General features: G+C 40.4%; 1 protein-coding gene across 2 annotated transcripts in view; it reads left to right on the top strand.

Annotated features, from left to right (window-relative positions):
* Window positions 1–18252, top strand: part of LOC126354034 (probable sodium/potassium/calcium exchanger CG1090) — a 448803-nt gene that overhangs the window by 363807 nt on the left and 66744 nt on the right. For both annotated transcript variants that reach the window (XM_050003370.1, XM_050003369.1), the window contains exons 4-5: window positions 1213–1516; window positions 8191–8479. In XM_050003370.1, the coding sequence (XP_049859327.1) occupies window positions 1213–1516; window positions 8191–8479 (593 nt within the window). The remainder of the gene's footprint in view (window positions 1–1212; window positions 1517–8190; window positions 8480–18252) is intronic.

Here is an 18252-nt window from a genome sequence, read left to right as displayed (position 1 = left end):
ATTATAGATAACTTTTACAAAGATATGAGACATGTCTTGGTATTACAGTTGAAGAACAACAAAAATAACGTGTTTCATACAGTATATATAGTTATTTACATACTTAAATGTCTTGTCTGACGAGGATGGAACAGGTAGTCGGCTGTGGCCTTATTAGTGGGATCCATCTCGTCATTTGCCTGAAATAATTTAAGGAAACCACGGAAAACGATAGCCCGATAAAGCCTCCACATTCTAGAATACGTTGGTTGGTTGGTTGAGGAAGGAGACCAGACAGCGAGGTCATCGGTCTCATCGGATTAGGGAAGGATGGGGAAGGAAGTCGGCCGTGCCCTTTCAAAGGAACCATTCCGGCATTTGCCTGGAGCGATTTAGGGAAATCACGGAAAATCTAAATCAGGATGGTCGGACCCGGGATTGAACCGTCGTCCTCCCGAATGCTAGAATACGTGACCAATCTGTTTAAAACAGCGCCACTTCTTTTAGTTTATTCCTAGTTTGCAACACTTTTTGACAAAGAAGCATTACTAATACAAAAGGCTAGTGCTACTCTATTCGTTTCCCAGTCCCAGTCACTGTACACAGTACCCAGTATTGGTTATACACACATTCTTTCACAAAGTGACGCAACACACACCGTCGTCTGACGTCAGACCCATAGCGACGATGTTTGGTTCTCATTTTGTGTATCACATCTTCCCATTTGCTAGCTTGAAAAACTCTGTAAGAAGTAAGATATTGAGCTCAGCGAGAGGATAAAGTGTTTGTATTAAACATTGCATAGTTTAAGGGTAAGTTTTCCAGGAAAGGAAAAAAGAAAAGAAATACAGAACGGAAGAAAAATAAGAAGGGAAAAAATACTGTGAAAGTGTTAAGCAAAATGATAAATTTTTTATTATCGTTGCTGTTATTTATTTGTGTCATTTTTTGCCAAACTCCTACTCGGTCTTATTTAAGTAATCTTCACTATATAGAATGTCTTGCTTAACATGTTCTTTTAATGCCTTTTTTTAGATATTTAGTTTTTTGTGCAGTTATTACCAAAGTTATTTTTGATCTGTACAATTCATTGGTAAATGTACCCTTACGACGTAGTTAAAATGCTTAGTGATTTGGGCAGATCTTTACAATGAACTCGTTTTCTCGCTTTGGCTATTATTCTTACGACCCTTCCCTGATGTTTGAGAACTCTGTTCATTGCCTACGTTGCAGCTCACGACCCAACCGGCGCCGCCACTGACGCACTCGGACGCGGCGACAAAGGCGACGGCGCCTGCGCCCACGACGACGGGCAAGGCGACCGTGCCGGCAGCGACGACGGTGGCGCCGCGGCGCGCGCGCGCGCGGAACTGCACGCCGCCGGCCATCCAGCAGTTCCCGCGGCCGCTGATGGGGCCCGCCGCGCGCAAGGACGGCGGCCTCATCCTACACATCATCGTCGCCGTCTACACCTTCCTGGGGCTCGCCATTGTCTGCGACGACTACTTCGTCTCCTCGCTAGACCGCATCTGCGAGGGTAACACTTCGCACTCCCGACTAACTTGGCCTTTTACCGTTGCGCGTGCACTCGGAAACATCGTCAGATACACCTAAGTTAACTATCAAGTTTTACGTCGTATAAAGTGAAGTTTATGCGCCTAAAAGAGGCTCTTTCATCACGTCACTAAGGCTATATAAACCTAAAATTGCCCTTACAAAGTATTATGCAGAGAAACCAAACATAATGTAAAATACACCGTAGACAAGTGAGCGTATGATTAAAAACAAGGAACATGAAAACACGCCCAGTTGCACAATACGACAAACATTACACTGCTTTAGTGTTCAAACTGATTCCAAACTTTTCTAGTACTTCCAAGATAAAAAGACAGTATAAAACACACACAACCATATGTTGGAATACGTGTAACATGTAATTTCATAAATGCCGAATGAAACAATAGTTTCAAACATTCAGACTATAGTTCTCATAGATAGGTCTCTCTCCGTATTGTAATTTGAAAATAATTCTTGCCATAAATATGTAGTTGGCTACAACGTAAGCCAAGTCCCGTAAGACTGAGGGCTCTTTTGCAAAAGTTACAGAGGCGGCATCCTCCAGTACATATTCAGTTACCTTTTGGACTGTTGGGAGATGCTTACTGTAGAATCCCACTGCTGCTAACCACGTGCCGAAGTCGGTAACAACAGGTTCAGGTGGCAAGGGGACATCTGGAATTTGTTCTTTGAATACCAACAGAACCTGTCATTCCGTAGGATTAATTTATAAATTTTAGCCTTAATTGTTATGCTACGTGACTGGTACCACTTCACTCAACCTAAAAAGTAAACAGGATTAATAACTAACAGATGGAATGAACATTTCATACAAATAGCTCAGACGTAGAGGCAATGAAAGACTAGGGAAGGAAGATCAGAGTTTAAAGTCTCATGGACGAAGATGTCACAGAAGACTGAAAAGAATGGTGGTGGTGGTGGTGGTTAGTGTTTAACGTCCCGTCGACAACGAGGTCATTAGAGACGGAGCGGAAGCTCGGGTGAGGGAAGGATTGGGAAGGAAATCGGCCGTGCCCTTTCAAAGGAACCATCCCGGCATTTGCCTGAAGCGATTTAGGGAAATCACGGAAAACCTAAATCAGGATTGAACCGTCGTCCTCCCGAATGCGAGTCCAGTGTGTGAAAAGAATGCCAACGAAATAGGCCACGTCCCACATTCCTTTCATTGGAATCATCTCGTAAGTGATTTGGGGAGATCATAGAAAACATAAATGTGGACAGGCTTTGATTTTTTGGTGCACTTATGTAAAGGAAGTGTCTTATAAATCTTTTGTGTTTTTTTAATGGAATATGGTTTAAAGGTGTTGGATAGGGACAAGGCTACAATGACCACATTCGAAGGAGGCTGGACAGTGACTACAGTGGCGACAGGCTTGATTTTGTCTTGCAGACATCATCTCAGCCAGCAGACGCTCGAACACTGACAATAACGTACAAAAAGCTATTTAGAAAATTACAAATCCAGTTTTTCAGTGATGTCTCTTGAACTTACAGCCGAGTTTGATCCTTTTCTCGCAAAGCACGTTGAACGATATGCAAATCCTGGGCAGAGACATGCAAGTTATCTTCCTTCATCAATCTGTGATGAAATAATAGGGCTTCTTTCTGAACGAATAAAAAGAATTATCACAAGTGAAATAAAACAGTCCAAATATTTCTCTCTAATAGTACGTTCTACTGCGGACATTTCACATATTGATCAATTATCTTTCATATTAAGATATGTGAACGAGAATGGTGAACCTGTGGATCGTTTCCTTCTGTTTTTAACAATCCTGGGACACAAGTCTGAAAGCTTAGCTGAGGCCGTACTGAAAGTCATGTCTACAAATTCCATTGATATTACTGACTGTAAGGGCTAGTCACATGGCAACGCAAGCAATGTGTCAGGAATGTACACTGGTTTGCAGGCACGCGTTAAAGAACGAAATCCGAAAGCGCATTATGTACCTTGAGCAGCACATTCTTTGAATTTAGTCGGCACTAGTGCTGCAAGCTGTTGTCGGGAAGCATGTTCATTTTTCAGTGTAGTGCAAAATCTTTATAATTTTTTCTCTGCTTCTACACAGCGCTGGGATAAACTTCCTTCTTTCATGAAACCAGGAAGCAAAACGGTAAAACGTGTATCAAAAACACGTTGGGCAGCAAGAGAGGACGCGTGTGTAAGTCTATATGAAAACTGGGAAGGCGTTATCAATGCCCTCACACATATTGCCAATAATACGTGTAAAAAGCCACTTGTGCGGAATGAGGCTTCAGCTTTATTTAATCAACTCAGCAGACTAGAAACATTATTCATGATGAAAGTTTGGAAGGAAATACTCCAGAAATTTAATAGCGAAAATCTGAAATTGCAAAATGTAAATATTGATACTAAAATAGTGCATGAGTTACACGACTCACTTGTAGGATTTATTGCATCTATTCGTGGCTTGTTCGACTACTATGAAAATAAATCCATCGAGATTGTGACTGATAAAGACTATGAATGTATCTATAAAAGATCACGAAAACGCGAACTTCATGATGGCGAAAAAGCGGACTCTGAAGAAGTTTTTCTGACTGGGAGGGAAAAACTTAGAGTCAGAACATTTCTCCCAGTACTCGACAATTTGTACGCTGAATTAGTTAGGAGGAAGGAAAGGTATAGAACACTGTTGGACTCCTTCACAGTTTTCAGTAACCTTAAGAACAGTGAATGTGTACATTTCACAGAACTTAATGAAATCTTCGAAGATTAGTGATATATCACTCGAAATGAGTAAATTTTTCCGAAAAGAGAGGTTACAGCTCGTGTTTTCGGATGTTGACACTGCTCTTAGAATATTTCTACGTATGGCAATTACAAACTGTTCAGCAAAACGCTCGTTTTCGGCTCTAAAAAAAAAAAATGGTTCCAGAGGAGAGATTGAACGCCTTGTCCCTGCGTCACATCGAAGCCGATCCCCTAACTGATAACCGTCTGAACTATGACGAGTTTTCTGCCGTCAAAGCCAGAGGCAAACGTTGCTGACTGGTGAGATTTTTATTTATTCATATTAGTTTTAAAAATTTAAGATTATAAAGTGATTTTTATTATAACTTACAACACATTCATTGGACTTACAAACTACATATTACCTGTTTATTTTACCATTGCCGATGGCAGAACGCGGAACTAAACCTCGTCTACGTGCAGACGTGACCGAAGGCGCCCGACAATACTAAACAATACCCGAATGACCCAGGCCGCTCGGCGCTGCACAGTCAAGTCATACTGGTTCTGTAGCATGTACAACTGATGCGTATTCTTGGCGTCTGCTGAAATGTATAGTTGTCGCAGAAATATACGTTATCGGAAAGTACACTCAGATGAAAAAGTCTTAATAAATAACGTGGTTCAGTTCTATCGATAAATGCGTAAAAGAGCTATGGTGAGAGCAGTAGCTGCAGCACAAAACCGTTCAGCCATTACATGGATTAAAGGTATTGTGTACAATTATTATACAGCATCTAGCTACACAGACCCTAATGCTTTAAACGTTAACTATTAGATTATAAAACAAATTTGATTTTTCCTCGCTATTTCGTAAAATTGTGCAGTAGAAAATACAGTTTTGTATTTGTTCGTCTGTAATTAGTTATTAGTTCGTAAACCGGAATACGCATTCATTTCATATAATTCATTTCTTACGCTTTCTTTTAGATTCACGTATTAATACCGAACTTTTTTTTTGTCTGCTACATATTCAAGTTATTAGATCGTAAAACGACAGTTCAATTTTAATTTTGAACACATTTCTGTAAAAGTGCATATTAATTTATAATGTACGACACGTTTGCTTTAATTTTTAGATCGTAACACAACTTTTTTATTTTCGTTTTCTACGGTTTCGTGTAAAAGAACATATTAAAAGTGAATGTATAACAAAAATCCGTTGCCTCCTACACGCTCTGTTGAACTCTTAGGCCATAAAATAAAAGTTATTTTCCTTGTGTTCGTTTCTGTTGTCTTAAGACAGAAGAATGTGTTAACACAGTGCAGTTTTAAGTTTGTTTTATCCGCTGCCGTACAACAAGTAGAGTTCAGGAACCACATTACATTTTGATTGAGCGCGATTACACCGCTGACGCGTCCTTCAGACGAACGAATACCAAGAGCCAAGTCCCATTCAGCATCATCATGTAATCCCCCCCCCCCCCTCCCCCCTAAACCACACGAAGTTAGAAGGAGAAGCAAGCGCCCTAGAGGCGCTAAGACTTCGCCACCTGCCGAGGGTCAACCCTCAGCTATCTGAGTCTGCCTCGACGCAAATAATTTAGATCGGCCACTGAACGTCACTGTAGAATGTTTGACATTGCTGACATATCCACGACCCCGCCACTAATTGCACCTCTTTATCACTGTCAAAGTACCGACCTCGAAGGTGTTCTATAAGTTTTGGCAACAGAAGCTCTTTAAGGTTTGGATGTCTGACAACTATTCCTTTTTACACTGAAGCGCCAAACAAATTGGTATAGGCGTGCATGTTCAATTACAGACGTATGTAAATAGGTAGAATACGGCGCTGCGGTCGGCAATGCCTGTGTAAGACAAAAAGTTTCTGGCGCAGTTGTTAGATCAGTTACTGCTGCTACAATGGCAGGTTATCAAGATTTAAATGAGTTTAAACGTGGTATTATAGTCGGCGCACGACACAGCATCTCCAAGGTAGCGATGAAGTGGGGATATTGGCAGACGACCATTCACGAATGTACTGTGAATATCAGGACTCGCATAAAACATCAAATCTCCGACATCGCGGCCGGAAAAAGATGCTGCAAGAACAGGACCAACGACGACTGAAGAGAAACGTTCAACATGACAGAAGTGCAACCCTTCCGCAAATTGCTGCATATTTCAATGCTGGGCCATTAACAAGTGTCAGCGTGCGAACCATTCAACGAAACATCATCGATACGGGCTTTCGTATCCGAAGACCCATTCGTGTAGGCTTGATGACTGCGCGACACAAACCTTTACGCCTCGCCTGGGCCCTTCAACACCGACATTGGACTGTTGATGACTGGACACATGTTGGATGATCGGACGAGTCTAGTTTCAAATAGTATCAAGCGAATGGACGTGTACGGGTGTGGAGACAACGTCATGAATCTGTGAACGCTAGATGTCAGCAGGGGACTATTCATGCTGGGGGAGGCACTGTAATGGTGTGGGGCGAGTGAAGTTGGAGTGATATGGGACCCCTGATACGTCTAGACACGACTCTGACAGGTGACACATACGAAGCATCCTGTCTGATCACCTGCATCCACTCACGTCCATTGTGCATTCCGACGGACTTAGGCAATTCCGGCAGGACAATGCCACACCCCACACGCCCAAAATTGCTACAGAATAGCTCCAGGAACACTCTTCTGAGTTTAAACACTTCCGCTGGCCAACAGGCTCTCCAAACATAAACATTATTGAGCATATGTGGGATGCCTTGCAACGTGCTGTTTAGATGAGATCTCCCACCGCCACACCTTACAGGTTTATGGACAGCCATGTAGGATTCATGGTTTCAGTTTCGTCCAGCACTATTTCAGATATTAGCCGAGCCCATGCCACGTAGTTTGCGGCACTTCCGCATGCTCGCAGAGGCCCCACACGAAATTAGGCAGGTGTGCCAGTTTCTTTGGCTCTTAAGCGTATTAAGATTAGTGACAGTCCACAGTGCTGTTTTTGCGATCCTGTGTTATTTTACTTTCCCTAATTTTGAGTTGAAGTAGAGAGTGTCTTGACAGTATGTCAATTTACGACTTTTTGGTGTAAAGTTGTCGTGTATTCAGTAATCTTTAATCCATTTACACACCACTGTACTCATTGTCCAGCTTCCATCTCTAAGCACAACACAGATTAATCTTTCGAAATGGGCGTGGTGTGACATTTGACTGTGTGCAGTAGCCAATAGCCCTATGGAGCGTGTCGCGGAATTCTCTTCTGTCCAGAAGTCTAAACATTATACGCCTCTAATACGAGGAACTTATTATTTGTAAACAGTGTTTGCTTTCCATGCTGTATGTGCGGATATACTAAGAGTCAACTTTGATTATAAGTAGCTTTAGGCGCTTGTAAAGTGTGTCCGACGTAAAACTGGTACGCCTCACATACCAGTCAATCATCTCTTCTAAAACTGCTTGTGAAGTGGCCTGGATGCCCATGGGCACCCCTTCCAGCATCTCGTATAAACGGGTACCTACATGTTTATTAACGTTACTACTACCTTTTCCTTTTTAGTCAGTTTGTTGTTACTTGAATCTCTGGGGTGAGGCGTACTGGTTTTGTGTGTGCCACCCTAATGTTGTTCAGATAATGGTTCAAAAAGCATTATGCATAGCATCTGTTATCGCTGAAATAAGTGAAATAAAATTTTACTCGAAGCTACATTTCCATTTTATGAAAGTACAATAATAAAATAAATAATGCTGAGTCGGGCCCCTCAGTTTGTCAACTGTAGCGTCATTTGCATATTTAAACGTTACTGCCTCCGATACATCAGAATATTCATTTATGTGCACCTACTTCTACATTAACACGCTGTTTCGGCGCTGTAAGGCACACAGCAGTAGAGCGACTGGGTTAGTAAGACGTGGCTCAACCGTGTGCAGAACTGAAGCTGTCCCCCGACGTGGCGGGCGCCACCTTCATGGCCGCCGGGTCGTCTGCGCCAGAGCTGGCCACTGTCGTCATCGGCGTCTTCTTCGCCAAAGACGACATCGGCGTTTCGGGCGTGATCGGCTCGGCCGTCTTCAACATCATGTTCGTGATCTCGGTGTGCGCGCTGTGCGCCGGCGCCACGCTGCACCTCAACTGGTACCCCATGGTGCGCGACTGCATTTTCTACTCTCTCGCCATCCTCATGATGCTCGTCTCCATCTACAATGAAAGCATTACCTGGTGCGTACGTTATTTCGCTCTTGTTCGAAAGAAAATAAGCTTGCATCATTGTTCAGTCACAATAAACCACATTTTTCATCAGGAATTAGCAGTAATCGTTTCACCTAATTTGAGTTGTACGAATTGTTGAGAGGGAACAACATTATTACTAAATAAGCATAAAATGCTATCTGTATTATTACTTTAAATGATATTGATATTTTAAGACCATTTTTCAAAATTCTTTAATGCATGTGTACAAAATAACACATTAAGCCAAGCACTGTTAGCTGCATCATGTGCAAGGTATGCTTTCTTGGGCTCCGTGATTTTCATTGTTTTTGGTAAGATAAACTGACCTTAATGTTCATTTTGGCATAAAGTGCATGCATTTTGCATGACTATTTACGTAATGTATGACAAATTCCTGTATCCCTTGTGTACAAACGAGATCACGTGTGTTATATTCCTGTGGCACTAATCTACAGGGTGTCCAAAAAGTCTTTCCTGATATATAAATTGATAACTCAGTGTAGAAGTAAGATACAAATATGAATCTGGTGTCTATATGTTTACAAACTATCAAAGCTTTTTTCACACTTCAGTAAACTTCCACATGAGCACTCTCGGTAGCACGTAGCACATCTAGGCGATATTCAATTTCCATCCACACACTAGCCAACATCACTGGAGGGATCGATTCAATGACTGTGGTTATCCGTTGCCACAGGGCTTCAAGATCTGTTACATGTGTTCGGTAGATTTCGTCCTTTACATAACCCCATAAAAAGAATTCTAATGGGGTTATGTCAGGAGAGCGTGGAGGCCAAATCGTTGGCCCATCGAGATTGATCCATCGCCCGGGAAAGGTCATATCGAGATAGGCACGAACATACAAACCCCAATGAGGCTGTGCACCGCCATGCTGAACAAGACATCGGGGTGATACTGAAGCAGCTAAGGCACAGCATACAGTTGCAACATGTCCAGATACACTGCAGATGTGGTGACAGCCTCAGCGAAGAAGAATGGCCCGATAATTCGATCGTGCAATACCATGCACCAAACATTCACCTTTGGGCTGCCTCTGGTGCACTCCATGGCCTCGCCGGGGATTATGAACCCCAAATGCGCACATTATGGCGATTCACTACTCCACTGACGAAAAAGGTCGCTTCGTCAGAAAAGGCAATTCGTCTGAGATAACCATCATCGTCCTCAATACGTGATAGCATTTCGACAGCGAAGTCATATCGACGTGTACTGTCATTGGGCAACAATGAAAGTGGAAGTTTACTGATGTGTGAAAAAAACTTTGGTAGTTTGTAAATAATTAGACACCAGTTTCATATTTGTATCTTACTTCTAGCCTGAGTTATCAATTTATGTAATCAGGGAAAGACTTTTTGGACACCCAGTAGATTAGTGTTTGTCAAACCTTTTTGCTCACGATCCAATACTAACATTGTGAGGCGGCACCTGAGGCCGCAAATATACCAATCATATTATTAGTTGGCAACCAACATAAATAACTGTCATAAGTCACCAATAGACTAGCTATGGTAAACGTACTGTAAGTTGTCCACCAATTCCCAAGCACTGATCGTTAAAAGTTGCCACCATTCAGAACACATTTTGTCAACTGTTCTCGGTTTCGCAGTGTTACCACTCTTAGCGTCCTAAGAGTTGTGACACTGTAATTGCCTGATGATGCAATATTGCATTGTCTGTGTGAGTGGATTATTAATAATTGAAACAATAATTGTACTTATATTTTATTTAAATACATTATGCAGTTTAAAACATGATCACAATATTTACTGTATGTTTTGAATGCCAGTTTTTATCTACTTAAAGTTTTGTACTACAAGAGGCTCAATTTCACTTCATATTGCTTGCTACAAGTAACTGCTGCATTTAAAGATAACCATCTCTGTAATGCTTATTCAGGGTTCAGTGTAACTTCTGTGTCAGAATCTATAGTGGCTGATTGGTACCAGCTGTGCACACATGATTTGTCAGTACTGGAAGACACAATAAAACATTCCACCTCTCACAATTAATAAGCACTTTATAAAAGAACGTGATATATAATGGTTTTGAATGCTCGCTCTGATACTGTGGTGTTCTTCCCATTTCTGGACTCAAGTTCCAGGGCCAGCACACCACACAAAATTTATACTCGTTGAAAGAATGTATCAATTCTCACAAAAAAATCAAAATTTCTGTAGATGTCATGTACAACAGATTCCAAATTGTTACAGGTTAATCCAATGCTTTATGAAATAAATATTGCACGGTGTTAACAAAAGTGAGTTTCAGGCAACATGACCTCATGTCATAAGAGTTGACCAAAGGCATATAGAGACTGAAATGTGTCAGTCTTGTGCATTTACCAAACGTGCCATTTTTTGCTCCTTTGTAGGTGGGTGTAAAAGCTGTTGCAGAAATTCATATTTTTAATTAACTCTGCCATTAGGTTCTTGGGCAATATCAAAATAAAAAACAGTCATTCTAACTAAAATAATGTATACAGGACATTCATTATATAGAAGTTCTTCATATATTTCAAAAAATAAAACTTGTACATCAAGTCAATTTAATTTCACATCATAAAAGTATTCTCAATACTTCACTAGATGTCTCTTCACCCACATGTCTTAAATAACATGAAAATAATACGGGACATATTCTCTCATTGTTGATTTCATGTTTTCTACAAATTAAAATTAAAGTTGTGATAATGTGATGAATTTAGTAATTATTTTACATTCGATAGTAACTTCAGCAATTCGGTCATAGCATAATGCATAAATATGCAAGGTTGATTATGTAAACACTGCCAGAAATTAAGATATGAATTACAACATTATTTGCTGATTCAAAAGATGCTAAAATGTTTCCATCAATATCAGATGGAGTACGTTATACAGAACTAAAGATTCTTAATTTGGAAGTTTGTGAACTCTAAATGATGGTGTTTGTTTACAGACAGGCAATGGTGACCAGCTTTGAAATTTAGTAATTGCATTAATACATTACTATTCCAATTGTAATATATTAAATAATGTTTATTGCTCATGTAAAAGTTAATACGGCAGTAAATGCACTAATATACAGGGTGAAGAAAAAATGATGCACTTGGGTGTCAGCATGCAATTGCTCATCCATATTCAATACAAAAGTTTATTTATCAAAATCAGATTGGGTGCATTTGGAAAACACAGATATGAAAACAAAGAACTGACTAGAGTGTCACATTGTGCAGCACACCAGGATGTACAGAAAAACGTGTATCACCCTATAATGGCATCGTAGTTCACTGAATAGACTGTTGGAACATCAAACATGCATTTTCCCTGAAGCTACAGTTTGAATCCTTGTCAGGTGCCTATTTTATATTTTAGGCATCCGTTCCCTGTTTCTCATCATTTGTTGTCGTTGTTGCGGTCTTCAGTTCTGATACTGGTTTGATGCAGCTCTCCATACTACCCAATCCTGTGCAAGCTTCTTCATTTCCCAGTACCTACTGCAACCTACATCCTTCTGAATCTGCTTAGTGTATTCATCTCTTGATTTTTACCCTCCACGCTGACCTACAATGCTAAATTTGTGATCCTTTGATGCCTCAGGACATGTCCTACCAATTGGTCCTTTTTTCTTGTCAAGTTGTGCCACAAACTCCTCTTCTCCCAAATTCTATTCAATACCTCCTCATTAGTTATGTGATCTACCCATCTAATCTTCAGCATTCTTCTGTAAGAGCACATTTCAAAAGCTTCTATTCTCTTCTTGTCCAATCTATTTATCATCCATGTTTCGCTTCCATACATGGCTACACTCCATACAAATACTTTCAGAAATGACTTCCAGACACTTAAATCGATACTTGATGTTAACAAATTTCTCTTCTTCAGAAACGCTTTCCTTGCCATTGCCAGTCTACATTTTATATCTTCTCTACTTCGACCATCATCAGTTATTTTGCTCCCCAAACAGCAAAACTTATTTACTACTTTAAGTGTCTCATTTCCTATTCTAATTCCCTCAGCATCGCCCGACTTAATTCGACTACATTCCATTATCCTCGTTTTGCTTTTGTCGATGTTCATCTTATATCCTCCTTTCAAGACACCGTCCATTCCGTTCAACTGCTCTTCCAAGTCCTTTGCTGTCTCTGACAGAATTATGATGTCATCTGCAAATCTCAAAGTTTTTATTTCTTCTCCATGGATTTTAATATCTACTCCAAATTTTACTTTTGTTTCCTTCACTGCTTGCTCAATGTAAAGATTGGATAATATCAGGGAGAGACTAGAACCCTGTCTCACTCCCTTCCCAACCACTGCTTCCCTTTCATGTCCCTCGACTCTTATAACTGCCATCTGGTTTCTGTAAAAATTGTAAATAGCCTTTCTCTCCCTGTATTTTACCCCTGACACCTTCAGAATTTGAAAGAGAGTATTCCACTCAACATCTTCAAAAGCTTTCTCTAAGTCTACAAATGCTAGAAATATAGGTTTGACTTTCCTTAATCTTTCTTCTAAGATAAGTCGTAGGATCAGTATTCCCTCACGTTTCCCAACATTTCTACGGAATTCAAACTGATCTTCCCCGAGGTCAGCTTCTACTAGTTTTTCCATTCGTCTGTAAAGAATCCGCGTTAGTATTTTGAAGCCGTGACTTATTAAACTGATAGTTCGGTAATTTTCACATCTGACAACACCTGCTTTCTTTGGGATTGGAATTATTATATTCTTCTAGAAGTCTGAGGGTATTTCACTTGTCTCATACATCTTGCACACCAGATGGTAGAGTTTTGTCAGGACTGGCTCTCCCAAGGCTGTCAGTAGTTCGAATGGAATGTTGTCTACTCCTGGGGCCTTGTTTCGATTCAGATCTTTCAGTGCTCTGTCAAACTCTTCGTGGACTGTCATATCTCCCATTTCATCTTCATCTACATCCTCTTTCATTTCCATAATATTGTCCTCAAGTGCATCGCCCTTGTATGGACCCTCTATATACTCCTTCCACCTTTCTGCTTTCCCTCCTTTGCTTAGAACTGTGTATCCATCTGAGCTCTTGATATTCATGCAAGTGGTTGTCTTCTCCCCAAAGGTCTCTTTAATTTTCCTGTAGGCAGTATCTAACTTACCCCTAGTGAGATAAGCCTCTACATCCTTGCATTTGTCCTCTAGCCATCCCTGCTTAGCCATTTTGCACTTCCTGTCGATATCATTTTCAAGATGTTTGTATTCCTTTTTGCCTGCTTCATTTACTGCATTTTTAAATTCTCTCCTTTTGTCAGTTAAATTCAATATTTCTTCTGGTATCCAAGGATTTCTATTAGCCCTCATCTTTTTACCTATTTGATCCTCTGCTGCCTTCACTACTTCATCCCTCAGAGCTACCCATTTGTCTTCTACTGTACTTCTTTCCCCTATTCCTGTCAATTGTTCCCTTATGCTCTCCCTGAAACTCCATACAACCACTGGTTTAGTCAGTTTATCCAGGTCCCATCTCCTTAAATTTCCATCTTTTTGCAATTTCTTCAGTTTTAATCTACAGTTCATAACCAATAGATTGTGGTCAGAGTCCACATCTACCCCTGGAAATGTCTTACAATTTAAAAGCTGGTTCCTAAATCTCTGTCTTTCCACTATATAATCTATCTGATACCTTCTAGTATCTCCAGTATTCTTCCACATATACAACCTTCTTTTATGATTCTTGAACCAAGTGTTAGCTATGATTAAGTTATGCTCTGTGCAAAATTCTACCAGACAGCTTCCTCTTTCATTTCTTACCCCCAATCCATATTCACCTACTATGTTTCCTTCTCTCCCTTTTCCTACTCTCAAATTCCAGTGATCCATGACTATTAAATTTTCATCTCCCTTCACAACCTGAATAATTTATTTTATCTCATCATACATTTCATCAATTTCTTCATCATCTGCAGAGCTAGTTGTCATATAAACTTGTACTACTGTAGTAGGTGTGGGCTTTGTGTCTATCTTGGGCACAATAATGTGTTCACTAGGCTGTTTGTAGTAGCTCACTCACACTCCTATTTTTTATTCATTATTAAACCTACTCCTGCATTACCCCTATTTGATTTTGTATTTATAACCCTGCATTCACCTGACCAAAAGTCTTGTTCCTCCTGCCACTGAACTTCACTAACTCCCACTATATCTAACTTTAACCTATCCATATCCCTTTTTAAATTTTCTAACCTACCTGCCCAGTTAAGGGATCTGACATTCCACACTCCGATCTTTCTCCTCATCATTTGTAAGTTGGAAATTATTTTGCAATATGACATTAGCCCATCACATGACAGTGGGATCCATTCAATTGCATGCATATGTCTACTAACTGCTCACTGTACAACCATAACTGGTCCTGTCAAGTTAATGTAGGTTGGCTTCCTGATTGAGTACAAGGATGGTGAATACATCGATATGCTTTTATTGCTGGGTGCATCTGATAACCAAGCTGCTTCTGTTGCTTTTCATGTGCAAGGTACCCTCAAAGGCACTATTCCAATAAGAACAGTTTTCATTGCCTGGAGCAACACCTTCAGGAAAGTGGTAATCATCATCCACGAGTAACAGACAGAGGTCTTCCAAGGATTAAGATGCACTTCACAAACAGAGGATGCGATTCTTGAAACGATTCACCATTCATGTAAGTGAAGCAGTTCCAGATATCTGAAAGACTGATTGTTGATGTGTTGCATGATGAAGAACTGCATCCATATCATTACATGCTCACTCAACACCAAGACTGCATTCAGAGAGTACAGTTTTGTAAATGGATTTTGCAATAAGTGCAAGATTGCGAACATTTTATAAATAGTGTGATACAGACTAACAAATCTCTCTTCACTCATCAAGGTATTTTCAACCTCCACAATAGACATTATTGGTTGGAACACAACCCACATATCCCCTTGATGTGGCTTTCAGTCACATTTTGACATAAATCTGTGGGATGGAATCATGGGAGGTGTGCCTTTGGTCCCTTACCTGTTGCCAGAGAAGCTGAATGCGCACCTATATTGTATGTTTTTTTGCACAAGTTTGCTTGATGCATGAGAAAATGCTCCACTTGGTGTTCGGTCACAGCTATGATTCCAGCATGATGAAATGAATGCGTGTAACTACACTCACAGAAAAAAAAAAATCACAACACTATACAATGATTAATGTAGAGTATTGAAATTTTATGGCATTTGTTTGCGTAATAACATACAGGGTGTTCAAAAATTCGTGTTACATACTCCTAGGACTGGTAGTGGGGAGTGAGTACATAATATTTTAAGTAGGCACTTATGTCTGGGAACGTATCAGTATCATTTCCAAGCTACAATCATTTGAAAACATGTTTGCTAGGTATGTGTGCAAGAAGGTAGTCTGTTCTACTCCTCTGACTTGGTTTGAGTTTCATTCATGTATCTCTGAATTCAGAGCAATTTAGTATGTTTATGCAAAATACACGAACATGGTCCTTCTGTATGGAGAAGCTCGCAGTAATGGAAGAACTTCTCATTGCCTTTATCAAAATCATTATGCACAACATCCAACACCATTGTATACCTTTTTTGCTACAGTTAGATGAGGCTTCGAGAAAGGATTACCTTCACTGTCAGCAGGTGTGATTCTGGTGCTCCAAGGGGTCACAACATGCCCTAACTAGAAGCGGCTGAACTGCATCATGTTGAAGAGAAACTATCAATGAGTACATGAGTAATTGTGTGTGCAATAGATGTTGCTTCCAGCACCATCTGGTATGTTGTCATAACTAACAACTACATCCATACCACCTCCAACACCCCATACCACCTCTAGCATTCACAGACATGTGAATGAGGCTCGAACCAGGTGAGAGAGGTAGTATACACACCAAATGACATCACCTAATCCAACATAAGCATCCCCCACCATGACTACCTTGTTGCAAACTTGCCTAGCAAACATGTTTTCAAATGGCTGTAGTACGGAAACAGTATGTTTCTGGACAAGGCTTTCTGCTCAAAATATTGTGTACTAAATCCCCTTTACAAGTCCTAGGAGTTTGTGATAGGAATTTCCGAACATCCTATATTTATAGATTAACATTGCAAGATCAGAGATTAATGTAAGCATGAGATAATCCATTGCAAATGCGAAAGGCTGGTAAATTTACAACCTGTGCAACCGCCAGAATGTTGATTGCAAGCATACAAATGTGTGTCTTCAAAGTAGCTGATTTGCAACAGTTGGCTGTGTCGCTGGGGTACCAACTGCTGCTCAAATTGTCACTGCAGATGCAGTATGATGCACCAGAACCATACTCCAAACACAAAGGGCTTCCCTCTATATAGTGCCATGTGGCTGTCCGGAGCCCGGTCTTCTGGCAACTGTAAATTCTTGTGACCACCACTGCCAGAATCATGTACAGTGGCTACAATCCTGCCAAGACTTTCTGCAGTATCACAGAAGGAACAACCTCATTCAAACTCAGTGATGTGTTGATAATGTTGTCTTTGTTGCCTTAAAGGCATTCTTGACTAACATCAACACACCACATTTAATCTCAAAGGTGACAAAGCTCATGACTGTTACTGCATGTGCTTAAAACAAATCTGATTTTCATACTCTTATGAAATTTAAGTAGACATCATCTTCCAGATGTAGAAACGTGCTTACCAACTTTGTATTATTTGCACAAGTCCTTCATGGGGTTGCGATTTTTTTCCATCAGTGTACTTAAATGAAGCATTTCCATGGAAATGGATTGGTTGTTGAGGTTCAATGTTCTGGCTTCCAAGTTCCCCACATCTTAATCCACTATATTTTTATTTGTGGGGACACATAATGAAAGAAGTTTATAGCACTCTGTTCATAAATGTACATGACATAGCTTGTTTGCCCGTTGCTTTTGCCATGCTGGGTGCAAGTATGTTGCCTAGGGCCAAGCAAAGTATGATCCAGCAAGTGACAAAGTGTTTGCAAATGCAAGATGGCCACTTTGAACATTGGCCCTAAAGTGCATGTTGCTCTTAAGTGTATGTCCTGGCTCTGTGAAGATAAGTCTGGATGTCAAATATACAGAGTGGAATTATTGTGCATAGTATAATCTACAATCTAGTTCAGCCTACCTATCATTTTTTTTACCTCAAAGAATACGGACAATGTTACTGTATCCATTATTATCTTCTTATCTTCTGTTGGCTTTATTTGCCACATTGACAGAACAAAGTGGCCATTTATGTCTGTAAGAAGTTCGTGTTATGTCTTACTGTTTAAATGAAGGTAACAGTAACAGAAAGAAATGCACAAGATACTGCATTGTGTTGGTGTAAACTGGATACAGTTTGATGGTTGAACTGTAAAAAAGAAAAGAAAAGGGCAAAAAGTTTGCTGTGTATGCCACTCGAACATTGGGGTGTTTGCATATCCATTCCCCCTGTTATTGCCTCATCTCACTGAGCTAAGGGGACAGCTCTGGCACAGCACAGAGTTCATGCTACCTGTTCTTGGCTGCACTGCATCCAGTTACAGTGTTGCCAGAGTCTCATTTTTTAAAATTGATGTTCCATTAAAGCTAATGATGGGACTAGGTTTTGCCAGGTACACTTTTGTCATGAACTGGGATGAGGAATTGCTTGCCGACTGCCAAGTGCACCATTTTTTCTGTACCTTGTACAAGGCTGCATGTTGTCCATAAGAAATGGATACAATACCCAACATGGGTACAGCAAATTTCTGTTGACCCAAAATGATCATGATGTCAGTATATTCAGA

Source organism: Schistocerca gregaria, chromosome 3 (genome assembly GCF_023897955.1).
Source record: "Schistocerca gregaria isolate iqSchGreg1 chromosome 3, iqSchGreg1.2, whole genome shotgun sequence".
NCBI lineage: Eukaryota > Metazoa > Arthropoda > Insecta > Orthoptera > Acrididae > Schistocerca > Schistocerca gregaria.
This window is presented reverse-complemented; position numbering and strand designations above follow the sequence as displayed.